General features: G+C 45.1%; 1 protein-coding gene across 3 annotated transcripts in view; it reads right to left on the bottom strand.

The window, feature by feature from the left end:
• HKDC1 (hexokinase domain containing 1) overlaps positions 1 to 14,319 on the bottom strand; it is a 41,386-nt gene extending 27,067 nt beyond the window's left edge. For 2 of the 3 annotated variants that reach the window (XM_065922488.1, XM_065922489.1), the window contains exons 1-4: positions 14,072 to 14,319; positions 8,449 to 8,611; positions 3,924 to 4,072; positions 3,712 to 3,831 (exon numbers count right to left, since the gene is read on the bottom strand). In XM_065922488.1, coding sequence (XP_065778560.1) covers positions 3,712 to 3,831; positions 3,924 to 4,072; positions 8,449 to 8,611; positions 14,072 to 14,134 — 495 coding nt within the window. In that variant the 5' untranslated portion in view covers positions 14,135 to 14,319. Of the gene's footprint in view, positions 1 to 3,711; positions 3,832 to 3,923; positions 4,073 to 8,448; positions 8,612 to 14,071 lie in introns of those variants that run through there. The other variant, XM_065922490.1, reaches the window with a different exon arrangement.
• Between the last annotated feature and the right edge of the window lie 5,876 nt (positions 14,320 to 20,195).

Genomic DNA, 20,195 nt, shown 5'->3' with positions numbered 1-20,195 from the left:
CACAATACATTGTCCACGTCATTTAACCTCCCTGAACCTCAGTTTACTCACCTGGAAGTGGAAACATCACCTCCCTGCCTCTGTCACAGGAGTGTTCTGATGGAAGTACCCGGAATGTGGTAGACACGTGATGTGTGCAGAATGCCTAGCTTGCCAGGCCCACAAAGCAGAACCAACATGTTACCTTGTAAGACTCTTTTGGGGACTTAATTTCAACTTGGAAAAATGGATCTCAATATGCATTATCAATTATCTGCTTACAAGGGGTGTTTCTCAAAGAGTTTCGTGTCTAACATAGCAAATAATCACAGGATTTTTCAGACTGAAGGAGAACTTGAAGATTAAAAGATGCCCAAGGTTACCTAGTGGAGAGGAGTTGAGCCCAAACTTACAAACTCTCTGACTAGCCCCACCCCCTCAGCTTATGAATAAAGCAGACAAGCTTCAGAAAAGAAGGAAGTTGCTCCAAGTCGAATAGTCAGTGAAGGAGAGAGCCCAATTGGAACAAAGGTTTCTGGCGCTAACCCCCTCCCCACACCCCTCTAATCCCCACCGCACTTCAGAGATCAGGTTTTTCCCCTGCACCACAGCGCTCCCTAGTGGTAGCTCCCCCTAACTTCTTCTCTCTTAGGCCATGGTAACTCTTGGACAGAGGAGTGAGAGATTGGTGGTGTCCCCGCAAAAAGGATGCCAGCGACAATGTGGGACCTTAAGGGGAGACATACGGGGGAGTGGTGAATAAATACATGTGACATATTGTTAACTGGGGGACAAAAAGCTGTACATACAGCATAACACCAGTATTCAATATAGATCCGATTGCAAGGGGCTCAGACAGTAAAGAATCCGCCTGCAATTCAGGAAACCCAGGCTCAGTCTCTGGTTAAGTGAGATCCCCTGGAGAAGGAAATGGCTACCCACTTCAGTATTCTTGCCTGGACATTTCCATGGACAGAGGAGGCTAACAGGCTATATTGTCCATGGGATCCCAAAGAGTCGGACGTGACTGAGTGGCTAACACTTTCATGACTGCAAGGAAAACCCAATAATTCTAGTAGTGGGTATCTCTGAAGGCTGGGATTAGAGGAGATTTCTATTTTCTTCTTTAAAGTTTTCAATTCCGACACTCTTTTCTCTCTCTTCCCCCCCCCCCCACCTTTAAGAATTATTGCCATTTTATCATCAGAAACACACATACACACACAGAAATTTTTCTTTAAGACTTTTCTGTTTCCTCATTTAAACAAACAAAACAAGGGCAAAATGACCTTCTCCTTTAAGTCCAATGCCCTGATCTTCTTTAGTCATTTTTTAGTGTCACGAAGACTCCCCCTCGGTCACACCCCCTCATGAAGTCTTCCCTTTCCCACCTCCTTCTGCACCTACATGGCCGATCAGACTCCATCTTCTCCAAAGCCTTTACTTTCATGTCACAAATTTACATGCAGCAGAATCGTGGTTAAACAGCTATGCCCACTCTCGGTTGTTATTACTAATGCATTTCCTTGTGACTGAAACTTTTCTACTTTAGACTTCTCTGAAAGGCAGCCTGGGAGGAAATTTTATAAAATGCAAGTAATTCAACTAGACTTTGAAGAGAAATATTTTCACCTTTACTTGATATAATCAAGCCACCCTTGCCTAGTTTAAATGTCATCTGAAAACTCTCCTTGGGATACAACACAAAATGGGTCAAAATGCTTTCAGGCACCTGTTGGTATTTTTTAAAAAACAATTTTATTTACTTACTTTTGGGCGGGGGCAGAGGGGGAATGTGGCATGCTGCACAGCATGTAAAATCTTAGTTCTCTGACCACTGATCAAGCCTGCACCACCCTCCCTACCCTGGGAGCAGAGAGGATAAACCACTGGATCATCAGGGAGTCCCCTGCTGGCATTTTAAACAACTTTCTAGAGCTGTGTCTGTTTGGAAAATCAGTGTGGTCAGAGAGTTTGTAAGCTTGGGCTGAGAAATTCTTGGCTGTGTGGCCTTGGAGAAGTCTCTTAACCTCTCTGAACTGCAGTTTCTTCAAATATAAAATGGAAATAATTTTATCTGCCTCATATGATTGCTTTGGGATTTTAATGAGGTTATACACATGGAGAGTTCAACATAGTACAAGTGTAAAAATCTGAGGTGTAGTCTATCATCATTATCATAATCTTCCTTCTTCTTAAGGTCTCTGTTCCTAAGCTCAAATAAGAGGTGTTTAACTCTCTGGAGAACTGAGGCCTGATTTCCTGATTCCCCCACTTCCCTTACTGATATGGGGGAACTCTGTTCTTTGAGCGTGCAAAGACAAGCAAAGCTCCTCTTCTAACTTCCCTGAAACCTTTACACTATTTCCCCCCCAATTGTTTCTTTAGAAAATAACTCATCAGTAAACCTCAGCCCATATCCCATATAGACAGATGATGGTAAATTCCCATTCAATGGAATCCAGTAAAATGATTGATTGCACCTTTCAAATGTCAGGTAGTTATCAAGCAGCTATTAAATATAAGACACTGTGCTTGAGACCCTAGAAATGGACAGGAAGAACAATATAAAATAGTGCCTGCCCTCCGGAAATATCTGTTCAGTTGAGGGACAAGGTACAAAAGCATGAAGAGACAAGCTGTATGGGTTCATTCATTAGAACTTTGACGCTACCATCGATGCGCCAGGCACAGTGCTCAGCACATTACAGAAGCTTTGTCTGAGCTTCACCTCAGCCCAGCGAGTAGACAGTATCCCTGTTTTATAGATAAGAAAACAAGGAACCCAAGAAGTTAAGTCACTTGCCCAGGGGACAAAACATGTCCTGAGCCATGATCCAAAGCCAGGTCTATTAAATGTGAAAACCCACTCCCTTTCCACTATCCCATAATCAATTAACGTCTCAAGCCGACAACATCAAACACATCCCAAGTCAAGGTGGGTCCATGAATCGGCTGTGAACTGGGTGCCATGACCGGTCTGGGCAGCAAGAGTTCAGGGACCATCACTCCAGGCAGGAGACCTGATTCAAGACAATAGCCTCCTGGCCCCAGAAAGCTCACTGTCCTGTTATATGGCCCTTTATTTATTTTCACAGATTCATGCAAGATCAGGTTTACCTTCTCCCCATTTACAAACTGATACTCTGAGGCACAGAGAGGTGGATTGCCCGAGTGCCCAGCTGGCTACTTGCATCCCAGAGACCAGGGCTGCTCAGTAACACTGTCACTCCAGTGACCCCACCTCAGCCCTTCTCCTAAGGGCTCACTGTAGAGGGAGACTCCCCCTACCTTCCCCTTCTTATTCTGGTTAACTATGTCAGTGCTTCCGAGTGTGGTCGCTGGAACAGCAGCATCCATGCCACCCAGCAACTATTAAAAACACAAATCTAAGGCTCCATTGGTTAAGAAACTCCTGCATGGGGCCAGCAATCTGTGTTTAACAAGCCATCCAGGGGTTCCAAGGAAACCAAGGTCTGAGAACCACTGAGCTTGGTGGTGAAAACATTTCATTCCTTGTCCCATGCCCAGGGTAAATGTAAACTCAAGGCAGCAGTGTTACCATATTCTCTGCCTCACACATCCACCTCACTGTTTAAAGACAAAGAAAAAACAAACAAGAAAAGTCCTGCTGATCTTTCCTGTTCCCAGCCTGACCCCCTCACATGCCACATTCTCCAGCCCCAAACCCAAATCCTACACAGCTTATTCCCTCCCTTGCACCAGCCTTACCTCATCTAATTTAGTCTGTTTGCAGGGAAAGGAAAAGGTTAAGCCAAGAGGTAATTTCTTCTGCATCAACTCTTTGGTCTTCATGAAATCTGCCAGACAGTCAGCTACGTATTCAAACAGCTGCAGGGAAGAGAAACCACCGGACACAGGGTTAAGGTCATCCAGAAACTTGGCACCAAGGACCACCTTTGAAGAGCCCCCAGTCTTGGTACCTCTGTGCCATTCCCTCGGATGATTTCATTGGGTGTTGGGTAAAACTGACTCTCCATCTGGACATTTCGTTTCCCCTCTTCAGAGACTTGCACCTTCAAGACTCGAAACTTGGATCCTCCAAGATCCAGGGAGAGAAATTCCCCATTTTCTATGAAAAATATAATCCCCCAAAAGTTATCATTTACTGAGAGTCTGCTATATACAAGCTCATTAGAAGTTGGACTGTGGTAAACATGAAATCTCACACCCCCACAAGCCAGGTATACCTGTGTGCCAAGACTCTAGAAGTGTGACTGTTGATTTGCACCCTCCCAGTGAGGGGCAAAGTTGGGGTGTGACCCAAGTCTACCTGCCTCTGCAGCCTAAGCCCTGCCCACTGGGCCATCCTGTAGAGAATAAATGTGTTCATCGGGAGAGGGGAAATGTGAATGCACTTTAGGAAGGTGGTATTAGAAATGTGCCTTGAGAGACTTCTCTGGTGGTAGAGTGGATAAGAATCTGCCTGCTGCTGCAAGGGACATGGGTTCAATCCCTGGTCTGGGAAGATTCCACATGCTGCAGAGCAGCTAAGACCATGCACCTCAACTGAGCCCGCGCCCTATAACGACTGACACCCATGCACACAGAGCCTGCGCTCCGTAACAAGGCAAAATGCTGCAATGAGAAGCCTGCACACCGTAACTAGAGAAAGCCTGCAGGCAGCCAAAAGACCCAGCACAACCAATATTAAAAAAGAAAGAAAGAAAGAAATGAGCCTTGAGGATGGAGCTTATTCTAGCACACCACAACCACCACAACCAGGAAGGGAGAGTTGATACTTCACAAAATGCAAATAAGGCAGAAAAGACAGGAGGATTTCAGGGAAGAGAAACACCAGCTTCATACAAGCCTCAGTCTCATGGACAGAGAGAAAATACTCTAGGAGGGAAGGGAGACAAACACCTAATCCTGGCCCTTAAGGAGCCAAGGATGCTTAATATTTTGGGCCAGAGTCATTCCAAAAGGAGAAAATGTAACATGACCTCGCCCAGTATAAGACATGCTATTAATAAGAAGGTAGAAATGACACATGTGTTGGGGTGATGCGGCCCATCCTGATGACTTCAACTCAGTCATCAGCATCCAGCCAGCCAGAATTTCTGCCTAGGACCTGCCAGTGTCTTTAGCATCAGCCACAGATATGGGATGGGAGCTCGTGTGCAGACCCTTGAACCAAGTCTTCATACAGAATTAACTGTGCTGGAAAATTGGCTGCATGTACCAGGCATGCTTCATGACACATACCCAAGGCATGTATAAATGAAATTCTGTGCACACCAATCTGGTCACCCAAATGGCCTTTTTTTGGTACCATGTGACCCTAGACACAGCTGCCTGAATCTAAGGGACCAGCTGGCCATTCGGAGTCACTGCTTGTAAAATGTGAAATAAAACACAGGGAAATTGCTAGTGGGTGGTAAAAACAGAAATGGAAGTGTCTTGCATACCAGAGGTCAGCTGGTAGCCAAGGTGGCCACATGGATGTAGGCTGAAGCCGTAGCCATCGGGCTTTCCTGCCCTGGCTTCGGCAGTGTCTGGCTTGCGCCCCTGCTCCTTCTCCACTCTCTAGCGCGGCACCTCCCAAAGGTGCGCAGGGACCGAATGGGCAGATTTCTGGAGATTCACGATCTCCAAGGGGAGAAGCCTGGGAAACTATGTTTAGGAATTACCCCATTGAAGTGAAAGTGAAGTGGCTCAGTCGTGTCCGACTCTGCGACACCATGGACTGTAGCCTACCAGGCTCCTCCATCCATGGGATTTTCCAGGCAAGAGTACTGAAGTGGGCTACCATTTTCTTCTCCAGGGGATCTTCCCAACCCAGGGATCAAACCCAGGTCTCCCGCATTGCAGGCAGACGCTTTACCATCTGAGCCACCAGGGAAGTCCCCCAGGAGTTACCCCAGGTGAGTCTTATGCTTAGGCAAGTGTGGGACCTTTGTCCCAGTGCAGACGTCTGGGGCCCTCAGCTGATAACACAGAGGCTGCTGGCCTCACCCACAGGGCTCAGCCTAGGAGGCTGCCTGGAGGCAGAGGTCAAGAAGAGAGGCCAATGGAGACGGGCCTAAAGAATCACTGACACATTCACATCACAAGATGGGCGCTTTGTGTCCCCCTTCCCTTGTGAGTGGTGGAGGAGAAGGCACGAAGGACCACCACGCTTTTACGGCTCTTGCAAGAACAGTCAAGCACAGTCCCTGACTGACAGCTGGGAGCTAACTCAGGCTCTATCAGGTTACCCGCCTCAGGCAGGTTCAGATGAAGGAGGGGAAACCAGAGAGCAGGCCAACGCTGAAGGATTTCTTCTGGAAACTGCACAGATTTCAGAAATGGAGGCCCCGAGAGATTAGGAAATAATCCTGAAATCAGACCAGGAGCTCACAGGAGCTCCATAGAACTTGGGACATTTTGGAGAGTTTCAAGCATTCCTTGCACATGACCTCATCTGATGCTAATTAGCCTGCAAGTTGGTGGACAAACTGGCCACATCTCTTTTGCTAATGAGAACAGTGGTTCTGGGACTTGACAAAGGCATGTGGCTCCACAGGCACGCTGGACCCAGGGACCTCACTGCTGCAGAATCCCTGGTGAGACTGATTGTGTAGTGAGAGGTTCTGAGGAGACCATGAAGTCAGGAGGTGGTGTCTCCCGGTCTGATCAGGAGGTAATTTCTAAAACTTGGTCAGTTTCACTTCCAAACCTTCCTGAAGCAGCCAACAGCCTCCAGACCATTGAAGGCTGCTTTCCCTTGCTTCTGGGGACACACCTCTACAAGAAGAGCCAAAGCACTGGAAGTCAGGAGGACTCTGACCTGGTGCTCCCCAACACACGCACACCTCATGACTCAGGTGCTTCTCAGAATGGCCCCAGAGGACCCATCAAGGACCACAGTCTTCTCAGCATTCTCAAAGAGCAGTGTCAGAACTCAGCAGAGATTTCAAAGCAGGACTGTCTCTCTTCAGAGCTTGTGCTTCTCCACATGGTACAATACCCATGCCGTCCAACCCCCACCACAGTTCCCAGGAGCCTCTCAAATAGCAGAGTCAAGCAACTTTGGCCGAGGTGTTCTCCCAGAGGGGCCCAGAGCCCTGCTAACCCAATCAAAGGTCCCTAAGAGCTCCCTAAACTTTAGTCCTTGCTCCCTTGAAGGCCCCAAAGCCCCTGCTGGAGCTTGGGTGGAGCACTGGGACTCTGACATTGGGGGGAGCCCCTGGGTCCTCACTGCTCTCATCTGACTTGGGGATAAGAGCTCCACCATGGGGTTCTTATGGGGATTGTATAAGACAGCGAGTCCCTAGCACCCCATGACCACAGGAGGCGTGTAGTAGATACCAATTTCTTTCCTTCCTATGACTTTACCCAGAGGCTGAGAGTAGAGCAATTTGATGGCAGAATAATAGTTCCCACAAGATGTTTACATCCCGATAACCGGTCCTATGAATATACTAGGTTCTCTGACAAGAAGGAATGAAGGTTGACGATAGAATCAAAATTGCCATCAGTTGGCCTAATGTAATCACAGGGTTTTAAAGTATGGAAGAGGGAGGTTGAAGGGTCAGAGTCAGAGATTTGAAGATGCTACACTGGGGCTTGAAGATGGTAAGGGCAGGAGGCTGGGAACATAGGAAAAGCTGGGAAATGCGAGGAAACAGACTCTTCCCTAAAGCCTCCACAAGGAATGCAGCTCGGCCACATCTTGATGATAGCCCTTGATTATAGACCCATCTCAGACTTCTGACCTCTGAGGCTGCCAGAGAATAAATGTGTTGTTTAGAGCTACTAAGTGTGCGCTAACTTATTATAGCACCAAGAGAGAACACATTTTACAGATAGAAAAATTAAACATTTTGCCAAAGGTCACTGATGAATGACAGACCTGGGCCTAGAACTCAGGTTTCTTCAATTACCATTTAATATTTTTTCCACTATACTATCTTCCACTACTTGCTATCTGTAGCCCAGAACCTGGGTACTTAGGTGTGAAATGCCATTTACTATCCATTCTGCGAACATTTCAGGCCCAGTATGCATCCAGGACTGTGCAGCGCTCAGAGCACTGCGGTGAAGAAGATGCAGACTCGGCCCTCAGGGAGCGCTGGTCCAGTGGGGAGACTCTCATACACAGCGGGGTGACAAGAACTTAACCCAGCATGGGGATGCTTCCCAAGTGGAGTCATCGATCTCTACACTAAGGTGGAAAGGCCAGGCTGGTGTTCATAAGGGGAAGAGTGTTGGGATGCTCTAGCAGGAGAGGGAACAGAATGCATAGGGCCAAGGCAGGCAGGGAGAAAACAAGATGAATTTGAACTTTGGCTCAAAACTTTTGATATGGAACATGACTGAAACATAGAGTCAGGAAGGTGGGAGGGGGGTGTGGAGAGAGGGCTTGGAGAGGTAAGCCAGGAAACAGGAGACAACTTCAGGTACCCATCCGTCAAAAGGGACCCAGGGGGAGCAGTGTCCCCAGCCACCCCCAGCCTCACTCACCCGAGCCGTCTGGAATGGCCCTGACGAAGGTGGGCAGCATCTTCACCGACGCTGTGGGGTTGGTGTCCTTCCCCAGGCCCTTCTGCATTTCTGCCTGGAACCTAGCCATGATGTCCAGAAGGGTCTCATCGGAGAGGCGCATGTGATACAGGAACCTGTCCACCTGGAAGAGAGTGCGGAGTGACCAGGGTTGGCTGCTGGGGCACCTGCCCTCCACTCAAGGCTGTTCATTCCCACTCTAGGCAGAAAGCTGCATTCCTGACTCAAGACAGCTTCTTCTTCTTTATTTTTTTTTAAGATTTATTTAATTTTTTTTGGCTCTGCCAGGTCTTCGTTGCTGTGCCCGGGCTTTCTCTAGTTGCGGCGAGCAGGGGTCACTCTCCAGCTGTGGCGAGCAGGCTTTTCACTGTGGTGGCTTCTCTTGAGGAGCACAGGCTCTCGGCTGAGTAACTGTGGCTCATGGGCTCAGCTGCCATATGGCACGTGGGATCCCCCCGAAGCAGGAACTGAACCCATGTCCCCTGCATCGGCAGGCAGACTCTCAACCACTAAACCACCAGGGAAGTCCCTGGGACAGCTTCTTGATGTGGGTCCCCAAAGGTCCCTTGCCTGACCCCTCACTGAGCTTAGAAGAACAGAATGGAATGGAAAACTGAGAGGCGAGGGTAGGGACTTCTTCCTCTGAAGGACAAGCTCTGAGGAAAAAATGGTTCCCTCACTTTTCTGATGGGACAATAGAGGGGCGAAAACGAGGACTCAGTTTCTAATTCCCAGTTCAAGGTCCTCACCATTGTCCCATTGCCTCTCCACTGGAAGAGACTCACTTATAGAGTGAAGCTTAAATTCCCAAACAGGGAAGCTTTATTTTATGCAATGATAATAATAGGTATTCACATGTCTCCCCTTGTTTATGGGCTGCTAGGAAGCTCAAAGCTAAATTCAATTTCAGAGTACAATCTCTGAAGTCCAGTGCTTTAAATTTCCTTTTTAACTGAGGTTGTTCTAACTAAGATGAAGTTTAATTTTTAAAGCCAGCTCAAATTGCTATTGGAAATGAGTGGATGTCACTCATACAATAAGAAAATCAGGACAAAGGACAAATGCCCCAATGGAAGAAAGATGTAAAAATTATTCTTGCTGTTCACAGTCCATTTTAACGTAGGAAGTCACATCTTACCACCTCCCTGTGCTAACACGAGTCACTCGGTGGCGTGGCTTGGACTCCCGGGGCTCGCTGGGTTGGAGAATTAGAAGGGACAGTGGGACAGGTGCCCTGTATTGCCATCCTGCTTTATATACTGAACAGCCTCTCTATTCATCCAGGTCAGAAGAAGGCTTGATCTGGGCACATTCCTGTAGGAATTGCTTCCCCACACTTTTCCCTGAGGCTAAGAACATTGGTTGCAGTCTAAAAAATGCTTTTGTATAAAAAAAATAAAAATAAAAAATGCTTTTGTGTATGATACCTCGTCTAATCTCCAAGATATCCATTTGCGTCTCCTGCATTGTGGGCAGATTCTTTACCGTCTGAGCCACCAGGGAAGCCCGTTGAGGCAGCCAGCTAAAGCCAAAAGGATGGCTCCTAGTTGAGAGATGGGGACTCCAAGGCTCAGAGCCACTAGGAGAGCTGCAGGTCAGGGGCAGCACTGGGATTCTAATTCCTCCACGTTCCTCACTCCCATGGCCTGGTTTTGCTTCACAGCTTTGTGCAGGATCCGCAAGTCTAACAGACAAATTATACCAAAGCCAGGGGTCACACGACATTTATCATAAGACAGGTACCCAGCCTTCAGCCAAGCCTAGAGGGCAGGCATCTCAGTTCAGTCCAGGGCCAGTATGGAGTCCTACGCCAGTGAAGTGGTCCATGGCTTTGGAGGCCTGGGGGCCAGAAAGAGGCCAGAAGACCATCAGAGAGCCATTAACAAAAGAGGACAATTGGGCTGTCAGCATATTTGAGGAGATAGGATAGAACCAGGTCATGCTTCATTAAGAGCTTTCTGTTCACCCTGAGTCTGCTGATGACTAATTGGTTGGCACAGCAACAGACAAGGAGACCACCGACGGAAAGGACATGACCCGAGTGATTGGGGCTCAGAGAAAGGTGAGATGTGTCCCTCAGGAGCTAAACTTGCTCCTTTAGCACCCCCAAGGCCCTTCAGACAGTGGCCCTGAATCTACTGCTCATTTCTTCCCATCCCCAGAGTATAACGAGCTTCTCTAGGCATTCCCATAGCATCATCCTTTGTAAGTAAGTAATGGTTTTGAGGCCCTTTGGCTGTCGTTTGCCAGCTGACGTTTAAAAGAGTCATTCAGGACTTGGGGCTACTACTCCTGCTGTTTCAGTAAGTTAAAGTTAAGTCAAAAAAAAATGTCAACTAGCATGGCTTTCTTGCTTTGTATATATTTTTTAATCTTCAACAACACCTGGTAAAGTGAAAAGAAGAATGAAACCTGCTGCTAAGTCACTTCAGTCGTGTCTGACTCTGTGCGACCCCAGAGACGGCAGCCCACCAGGCTCCCCCATCCCTGGGATTCTCCAGGCAAGAATGAAACCTACACTGGGACAAAGAGGCTATATTTTAAACCCAAACAGGTGATTTGAGGACTATATAACCAGGAACACACATTGCAGGCACCAAGGAAGGTACTTGAGTTCAGAAAACCAAGCCTACTCTCAGAGTGCCTCACAAATCATGTGACATGAGATATTTTCTAAACAAAAGAACCAAGTAGAACATTTAACATATAAAGAGCAAATTCAAAAATGTAAACTCAAAGCTGCTGAATTAGAGAATGTGGGAGCTGGAAGGGACTTTACAGATCACTTAGTCCAAAGGTCCCATATTACGAATTGAGAGTCATAAAACGGTTCAACTCTTGGACCCAGTGATTTCACTTCTGGAAACCTATCCTTAGGAAACAATCCCAAATATGGAGAATATTAAATGCATGTCTATGTTTAACATAGCAATATTTTAATTGGCAAAAAAAAAAAATGTTTGTGAAAGTAGCTGAATGTCCAAAAAGATGGGGAAGTTTAAATTCTGGCATATCCAACTTAATTGAATATTGTTATTGTTTAGTCACTAAGACTCTTTTACAGCCCCATGAACTGTAGCCCAGTGACTCCTCTGTCCATGGAATTTTCTGGGCCAGAATACTGGAGTGGGTTGCCATATTCTTCTCCAGGGGATCTTCCTGACCCAGAATTGAACCCACGTCTCCTGCATTGGCAGATGGATTCTTTTTTTAAATTTTTATTTATTTTTTAATTGTGGCAGGTGGATTCTTTACCATTGAGACACCAGGAAAGCCTCAACAGAATATTAGGAAGATATTAAAATGATAATTATGGAGAAATCTGTACACGTGGTTACGATATAGCATTAAGTGAAGGACACAGATCCAGAACAATATGCACCATATAACTATAAAAACGTCCACTGTGAAAAACGACTACAGTCTTCCACATGGCAAATATGAACAGTGTTTATGAGAAGGATGGGACTAAAGGTAACATCTCCACTTTTTGCAATGTTGACTTACTAAACTGTAAAAAGTACACATAGAAAACCCTAGCCAGTCCTTCTCTTATGAATGAACAATCTGCAGGTCAGTGACCAAGCTCAGCTCAATGCTATCAATAGGTCAGATAATGTCAATACATGGAATTGGAAAAGCAGCTCTAAGAGTGGTTTCTCCTTTCTCTTATCTTCCCTTTCTCTCTCTTTCCCTTTCTTCTTCCTGTTTTGTTTTCATTTTAATGTTGGTATAAGCAGGTTTCAAAAATCGTCCCAGGTTCTGAACATTAACACTTGCGGGCAAGTAGGGCCCAGGATCTTGACAACTCTCGATGCAGGAAGCACAGAAGCTCTGGAGCGGACTGGCTTCTTGACCGGGAGGGAGAAGGAGCCCATGCCTTTTGACCAGACGTATTGTCACCATGAGGAGGGTGAATGAGTTGTTGTTTTTCTGAACCTGTGACTCATCCAAGCAGCTCATAAAACCTTGCTATGCCAGACACCTGCTGGCCCACTCACTGCAGGTGGCTGGAAAAAGTTCCTGACTATCCTTGCTCACCTCACCCTTAGCTTTCTCCCTGGAGAGAGAGGGGTCACCTCCAGGCCTTGACAAATACCAATCCTCCTCCCAGAAGGACCGAGAACAGATTTTGGTGGAGGCTGCGTACCTTGCCTCCTGGGCTTGCACCTGCGCTGGTGCACAAACATGTCCAGCCTGATTCCAGGGTGTGACTAAAGGTTAACCACTACGAAGGGGCCCAGGGAAACGAAACTCATTTGCTAGAACTGGAGGTATAGAGGTTGCAAAGACTCCCCTTGGGGGCTGGAGAGACACCATGCAGCTTGCATCTTGACTAAGAAGTAGATGAATTCTTAAGCAGTGCTGTTAGCACTTTTCCATCTCCTTAAGCTCGTAGAGGGCTCCATGAATCTAATTGACAAATGGAAAGTCAGATAACTTAACTCTGACTCATTTACATTTTAAGATTTGCTGCAACCTGCAAGCCAGCTCCCTAATGAACAGAATGTAGTGGGAGGTTATCCCACCCAGGGCAGGGGGCTGCCCAAAGGTGCCATGCTTCCTTCCTTTCAATCTGAAAGGCTAGGAAGCATCATGACACAGTGGAAAGAATCTGGAGGAGGAGTCAGGGGCTTGGGTTTAATCCCTACTCCACTTTAAATACCGGGGTAATCTTGGCTAAACCAACCTACTGGCAGAAGAAGAGGAGAACAGAGGATGAGATTGATTGAATGGCATCACCAACTTCATGGACATAAGTTTGAGCAAGCTTCAGGAGTTGGTGATGGAAGTCGGGAATCGGGAAGCCTGGCATGCTGCAGTCCATGGGGTCACAAAGAGTCAGACAAGACTGAGCAACTGAACTGAACTGACCTGCTGGGAGAACCTCTGGTATCTATAAATTGAGAGATTCTCGTGTCCAGAGCCCTGCCACTGGTGTGGCTAGAGTGGCAGGCTGGGCTCATTCCAGGCTGCCAGGAGAGAATGCTGTTGGCCTCCAGCCTTGGCAACTTTTAATCAGCCCACCTTGGAATCAGTTTCGTAGACAGGTTTCTTGGGCAAAGTGGCAAAATAATGCACATCATTAATAGCACACCCCTGGCAAACAGCACATACCAATAATTTATATTTCGATTACTATACGTGGAATCTCACACCCCTTTTGGTGTTTGCATTTATATCTTTTCAAGCATGTGAAGAATCATGTGAATTACTTCTAAAGTTCTCAAACTCTTTAAAAAAAACAAAACAAAATGATTCTCCTTTGTAGCCCTCCCTCCTAAACATCTCTCACATCAAACACAATAATCTCCAGGCTTTCCAAAGACTCTCTCCCCATCCCTTTCCTGTCTGGTGTCTGCCAGGAATTTTTGAGTGAAATTGAAGGCTCAGGACAGTATGAAATGTACAGCTGGTGGGAGATTTACCTCTTTGTCCCCTTCTGTGAGTTTTTTTTTTTAACTGTTCCTGTGTGCCTCGTGCCTATTCTAATAAGCTCTCTTAAATCTTTTCATGTGTAGGGGCCAGTTAACTCTATCAGGGAAGACAGAACCAGGTATCTCTCAGCTCTGAGAGCGCTTACCTTCTTGATCTGATCCTCCTTCAGCTTGGTGAAGTAAAACGCCATCAAGTGTACCGCAAACATTTTCTCCAAGTTTGGTTTCTCCTGAGGTGAGCGGAGGTTTTTGTGCAGGGTTACTCCCACGTCTCTGGAGAGCTGCCCACTTCCAGTCCAGCCTGGAGGCTTCCAGGGAACTAGGTGCTACAGATTAAATACTTGCGGGCTGCTTAGTTCAATGATTAAACTTCGCCCCCAGCCTCTGGTCCCTCCCTCCGGCACACACTAATAGGAGGCTCGGGGTGGTAGCTGAGGGTTGGTGGAGGGCAGGCAAGGGGTGGGTTGCTTGACTCTTTGAGAACTGGGTGTCACAAAATCTTGTTGCTAAGCAACATGCTCAAGCTAGTGCCCCACCAAGCCCACTCAGCCAAGGAAAATCTTCTGAGGAGTTGACCATTAAACAAGCCAATTCCTAACCAGCCGAGCTGCTCTCCAAAAGTCTAGTCTCAGGCTTTTCCCTTTGGTCCCTTCTTCTCAACACAGGGACGTGTTGGATCCCTGCTCTTCTAGAGCACTATCTTAATTAAGACTAAGTATTGCCCTGGTCAGAAGATTTCAAGAATGTTGGGGCAAATTCCTTCATTTGTGACAGATCAAGATCTCTTAGCTAACAGCCTGCGGTAATGGAAAAAAAAAATCAATAAAGGTTTATCTTTTTAGAATGGTAAGCCGGAAAGCCTTGATTTCCCAGATAAGGAACTAGGGAAAAAATATCCATGAGAAGGAATGAAATCACTGTACTCATGGTACTCACTGTGCTATTGGCGAGAAAAATCGAAGTCACAAGCAGGAAATGTCTCAGGCCACTCGGATATTTGGTTCACGTATCTCACTCATCGTACTTGATGTGAGAAGGGCCCATAAAGGAGCCAATGTATGGGAACAACAGACCTTGCATTCTTCCTACCATCATTGGTCAGCTAATAAAAAACATGGATGGAACACTTACTATTTCCATTTTATAAATGTGAACACTGAGGCCCAGAAAGGTTAATTTACTCAAACTCACTAAGCTTGCAAAGAGTACAATGAAGAATCAAATCCAGGAGTTTCATTTCATGGCCCAACTCTTAACCAATACGTAACATTGCCTTACTTCTTTTTCCATGTGATAGATAGTTAATAGCTACTACTAGCAGCAGCATTCTGTTGGGTTATTGTCAAGAATTCCAACTACAGTTGACCCTTGAATAACACAGGGTTTGAACTGAATGGGTCCACTTATATGGGGATTTTTTTCAACAGTAAATATTACAGTACTCCATGATCCAGGGCTGGTTGAATCCTGCAGATGTGGAATCACAGATACTGGGGAGCCACATACATGGTGGGCCAGCTGTTAGCTGTTAAATTTTAGACTGCATGGAAGGCCTGGTGCCCCTAACCTCTGAGTTGTTCAAGGGTCAACAGTACTTGGAAAACTAAATACAGAGATATCACTACAACAGGATCTTCCCAGTGGCGGGAAATGACTAAATAAGGAAATTTCTGAGCATAACGTCCCAAACGCTAACCAAATGCTTCCTAAAATTAGCAACTGACTGATGTTAAGGAGGGTCAGATGGGCACCCCGGTGTTTCTCTGCTCCCATAGGTACGTGCTCTACAATTCAAAGGGAAAATACTGTTTCCTGGTCAGCTCAACAGCCTCAGTTTTGTTTGCTTTTCAGCAGCATAATCTCATTAATCAAGACAATTTCCAGACAATTGCCAGGGTAAGAACCTTCAACAGCTGCCTCTTCAGAAGGCACTGATTCTTCAATCAGTGCTCACTACCTCTCCATCCCGTGGATGAGCCACTAGAGGTCTAGGCTGAGTCCAGCATGCTTGATTATAATGATTCAAGTGCTTTTCTCAGATTGGTATAAAACCCTCTCCCAGGTGGACAAACACTGTCCTTTTCAGTGTATGCCCCTCAGACGCTGAATGCTCTCAGCTCCTTGGTCATTCCTACGAGCAAAGGTTAATCTTCAGTTGTTGACATGACTCAACAGGTGGAATTGTTGGTTTCCTGAGACAGATCGTGTTGTCCCTGAGTCTACACTGGGTGAGGATAACATCCTGGGCAGGTCACCTGCCCACAGATAACAGCATTGTCCTAATTCCTTCATTTAAAAAGTAACCTCTGAGATGCAGTGTGGCACCGAGGTCATCGATCTATTCAACGTGGGGATAGGGGTTACGATGACTCGTGGAGAAAAGGACACAAAGCTATAACCAAAGATCTCTGCAATCTTGTGGTTGCTTCTATGTGCCAGATAGGCAGCCTCTGGAATCTTAATCAGGTAAAAGACACCAGAGGGTTTTCATCTGTTGCATCACTCCATTTTTTAAGCTGAGCACATTAGCATCTATTCATACATTCCAGGTCTGGAATTGGATGACTAAATCAAGAAGCTTAATGACTATAAAGATCATATGTATTTGGAGTCATCTAGCTCAGTCCTCTCAACTTATAAAGACTAAGTAATTAGATTATTTTGCCATCCTTCATCTGATTATTTCAGCACAACCATTGGAATTTCTCACCCTTATTAAAGCTCTGTGGGGGACTTCCCTGGCAGACCAGTGGTTAAGACTCTACACTGCCACTGTTGGGAGCACAGGTTCGGTCCCTGGTCAGGGAATTAAGATCTTGCATGCCACATGCCACAGCAAAATTAAAAAAAAAAAAAAAAAAAGCTCTATGTAGCTATTCAATGATATGCATGTCTTATAAGCACTTAGATTTTGCTTAAGAAGACCATTTGAGGGTTGGCCAGCTAAGTGACCATTTTTTTTCTCTTTGTTCAGTCGCTAAGTCATGTTCGGCTCTTTTGCAACCCCAAGGACTAGCCTGCCAGGTTCCTCTGTCCATGGGATTTCCCAGGCAAGAACACTGGAGTGGGTTGCCATTTCCTTCTCCAGGGGATCTTCCTGACCCAAGTATCAAACCCACTGTTTCCTGCATTGGCAGGTGGATTCTTCATGGCTGAGTCACCAGGGAAACTGAGTAACATTTTAGTGAAAATGTATTATCTGTCTGGCCCAAACCTTCCATGTAAGAAGGAACTCTGACATCTATACACACTTCTGTTTCCATAGAGCTGGCCCCTAGGGGAAGGCCTGAAGATAATATCTACTTTCCTTTAAGTACTGAGCATAGCAGAAAGATAAGAAATCCAGAAGAATTTACCTATTATTTAGGAAACAATTGTGCAATGTTTACTGGCTGTTTTACAATATTAATTCCCATAACAACTATCATTCTCTTCTATTTTATAAATAAACAGGCAGAGAGCCCAAGTGGTATTACATGGAATAGATGTTTAAATGCAGGCAGTATGACTTCAGGATCCATGCTCATCCACTGTCCTCCACTGGCTCTTGCTAACCTGGAAGCAAAAATGAAAGAAAGTGAAAGCGCTCAGTTGTGTCTGACTTTTGCGACCCCATGGACACCAGGCCCCTCCGTCCATGGGATTTTCTAGGCAAGAGTACTGGAGTGGTTTGCCATTTCCTTCTCCAGGGAATCTTCTCGACCCAGGTCTCCCGCATCGTAGACAGACGCCTCACCGTCTGAGCCACCAAGGAACCCGGAAGCAAAGCGCCGGGGAAATAGGGAACCCAAGCTACCGAAACGTGCTCAGTGGAAAGTGCACAGGCCCTGGGTTCCCAGTTTGGCTCTGCCCTGTTTGAAGACAAAGGGTCCAAGTTTGTATTTGTAAAGTGTTTATAGCTCCCTCAGTGGTCATTTGGAGAATAAAAGTAAATGAGATCACAGAAGAGAAGCCATGCATCCCACAGTGGGCACGCTAAAAGCGCCTCTTTAAGCCTTCACCTAACTAGGTACCCCTTCTTAAAATTGCTATTTCATCTCATCCCATTAAAGTCCTTCAGATGAGAAAATACATGCAGCCCTTTCAGTACATTCAGTATAACATAACTACAAACCATGATATTACTTATTTATGGAATCCAAAATATAAATTAGTGAATAAAACAAAAAGGAAACAGACTCACAGATATGGAAGATAAACGAGTGATTATCTGAGGGGAGAGAGAATGGGGAAGACAAGATAGGAGTAGGGAGAGTAAGATGTACAAACTACTATGTATGACATAAATGCAAATTTTTAAAAAAGTCTAAGGTGAAATTTCTATGGCAGAGAATCCTAGAAAACAGTTAAGGATAATAAAGGTCTAGTGAAATCATTATTAAAAAAAAGAGAAAAATGAGCTATGAGGATATATTGTATAACATAGGGAATGTAGCTAATATTTTATAATAACTACAAGTGGAATGTAACCTTTTAAAAATTGTGACTCACTAGTTGTACACCTGAAACTTGTATACAATATTGTGCATCAATTATACCTCAATAATAAATATTAATAAATGACTTGAATAAACCTAAAAAATATTCCATAACCAAAACCACTAAAAGTTACCAGTTTCACTTACTGGAATTATAGAAACAATTAGTAATTTTATAACTATTTTATTCCTGTTACTAAAGAAAACAGGTCTTGAATTCTGTCCTTGATTTTTTCTAACAATATGTACAAAGTTAAGATGTCCCTATTATAAGTCAGTCTGACCTGCTGGTATTCCACTTGCTGCCAAAGAAAGAAAGAGAGTGTGTGAAAGAGCAAACTGCCATAAAAGAAAGTCAGTATAGAAGCTTCCGAATAGCCAGCAGTTGCAGTTACTGTGGTGTTTCCATGGGAGGAACCACAAATTAAGCTGAAATGTTAACTTCAGCAAGTTTCAAAAGAATACTACTGATAGTTTTGTTTTTTTCTTTTTTTTTACAGGTTTATTCCTGACCCAAGAGCATCCAGGGAACACCCATGAGGAAATGAGCAAGTATGTTAACTATAGTTCTTAAAAAAAAATAATTAAATAACACAGCTCTATGTACATTTGCGATAAAAATAATATACAGTTGATTTCTTTTTTATTAATTTTAAAAATAGGTGCATATTATATAGATAAATGATACCTAAATTTGATTTTTTAAAATGAAATCAACTCTACATTATTTTTTATCACAGCTATACATTAAGAGCTGTATTTGCAAAATACATAAGCTTGGCATAAATCCACACAAACAAGAGAACTTAACTGATTTTGGAAGACAGAAAGCTGACAGAGAAGATTAGCAGGGGAAACACGGATACCTAAGTGCCTGCCGAGAGTTATTCCACCAAGAAATGAGTAATGACTCGTTTCTGCTCTAGAACTGGTCAGAAACTGGAGGCCCTGATACTTCAGAAAAGCAAGAGAAGAGGAAAAAAGAGATTGGCTGAAACTGTATATAAAAAGGCAATTAGGCCCCAGGTATGCTCCTCTGCCTAGAGCAATGAGTGACTGTTGCATCCCACCCCCTAGAGGAGAACAGGTATTTATTCTTTGGGGAGATTGAGTCCAACAACCTCTGGACCTGGGACCATTAGGCACCATGGGAAGTGGGAGTGAGGCACGAGACAGGAAATATAGCCACAAATTAAACCCTCAAGTCAACAGTGAGACCCCAGACCACTTATTTACAATTTCCACCAGCAAATATTTATCTGTATATATCCCTTTCTTCCCCCACTGGGAAGAGTTGGGGGGATCCAGTTTTTCTTCTGGTAAAACTAAATGACCTCAGATATGGAAAAGGCAAAATCGTAGAGAGAGTGAACAGACCAGTGGCTGCAAGGGGCTGGAGACGAGGGCTGAGTGAGCACTCAGAAGTTTTCAGGGCAGTGACAATATTCTGTATGACGCTGTGACGGTAAGTACCCGACATAAGGGTGCTAAGGGCTGGTGCACTGGGAGGACCCAGGGGGTGGGATGGGGACGGAGGTGGGAGGGGGCTCGGGATGGGGAAAATAAATAAATAAATAAATAAAAATTAAAAAAAACACAATACATTTGTCAAAATCCATACAACTTTATAGCATGAAGAGTGAGTTTAATGTATGTGAATCTAAGAGAATACTTAGGAGATCATGCATGTAATGGGAATGACACAATAACAATGTTACAAATGTATAAAAATAGCCTCCCTGAAGGTGATGGGAAGAAAAGACACTGACCTGAGTAACTTTGGAAATGAGTG

The sequence above is a fragment of the Muntiacus reevesi genome, chromosome 2 (genome assembly GCF_963930625.1).
Source record: "Muntiacus reevesi chromosome 2, mMunRee1.1, whole genome shotgun sequence".
In the NCBI taxonomy this organism is placed as follows: Eukaryota; Metazoa; Chordata; class Mammalia; order Artiodactyla; family Cervidae; genus Muntiacus; species Muntiacus reevesi.
This window is presented reverse-complemented; position numbering and strand designations above follow the sequence as displayed.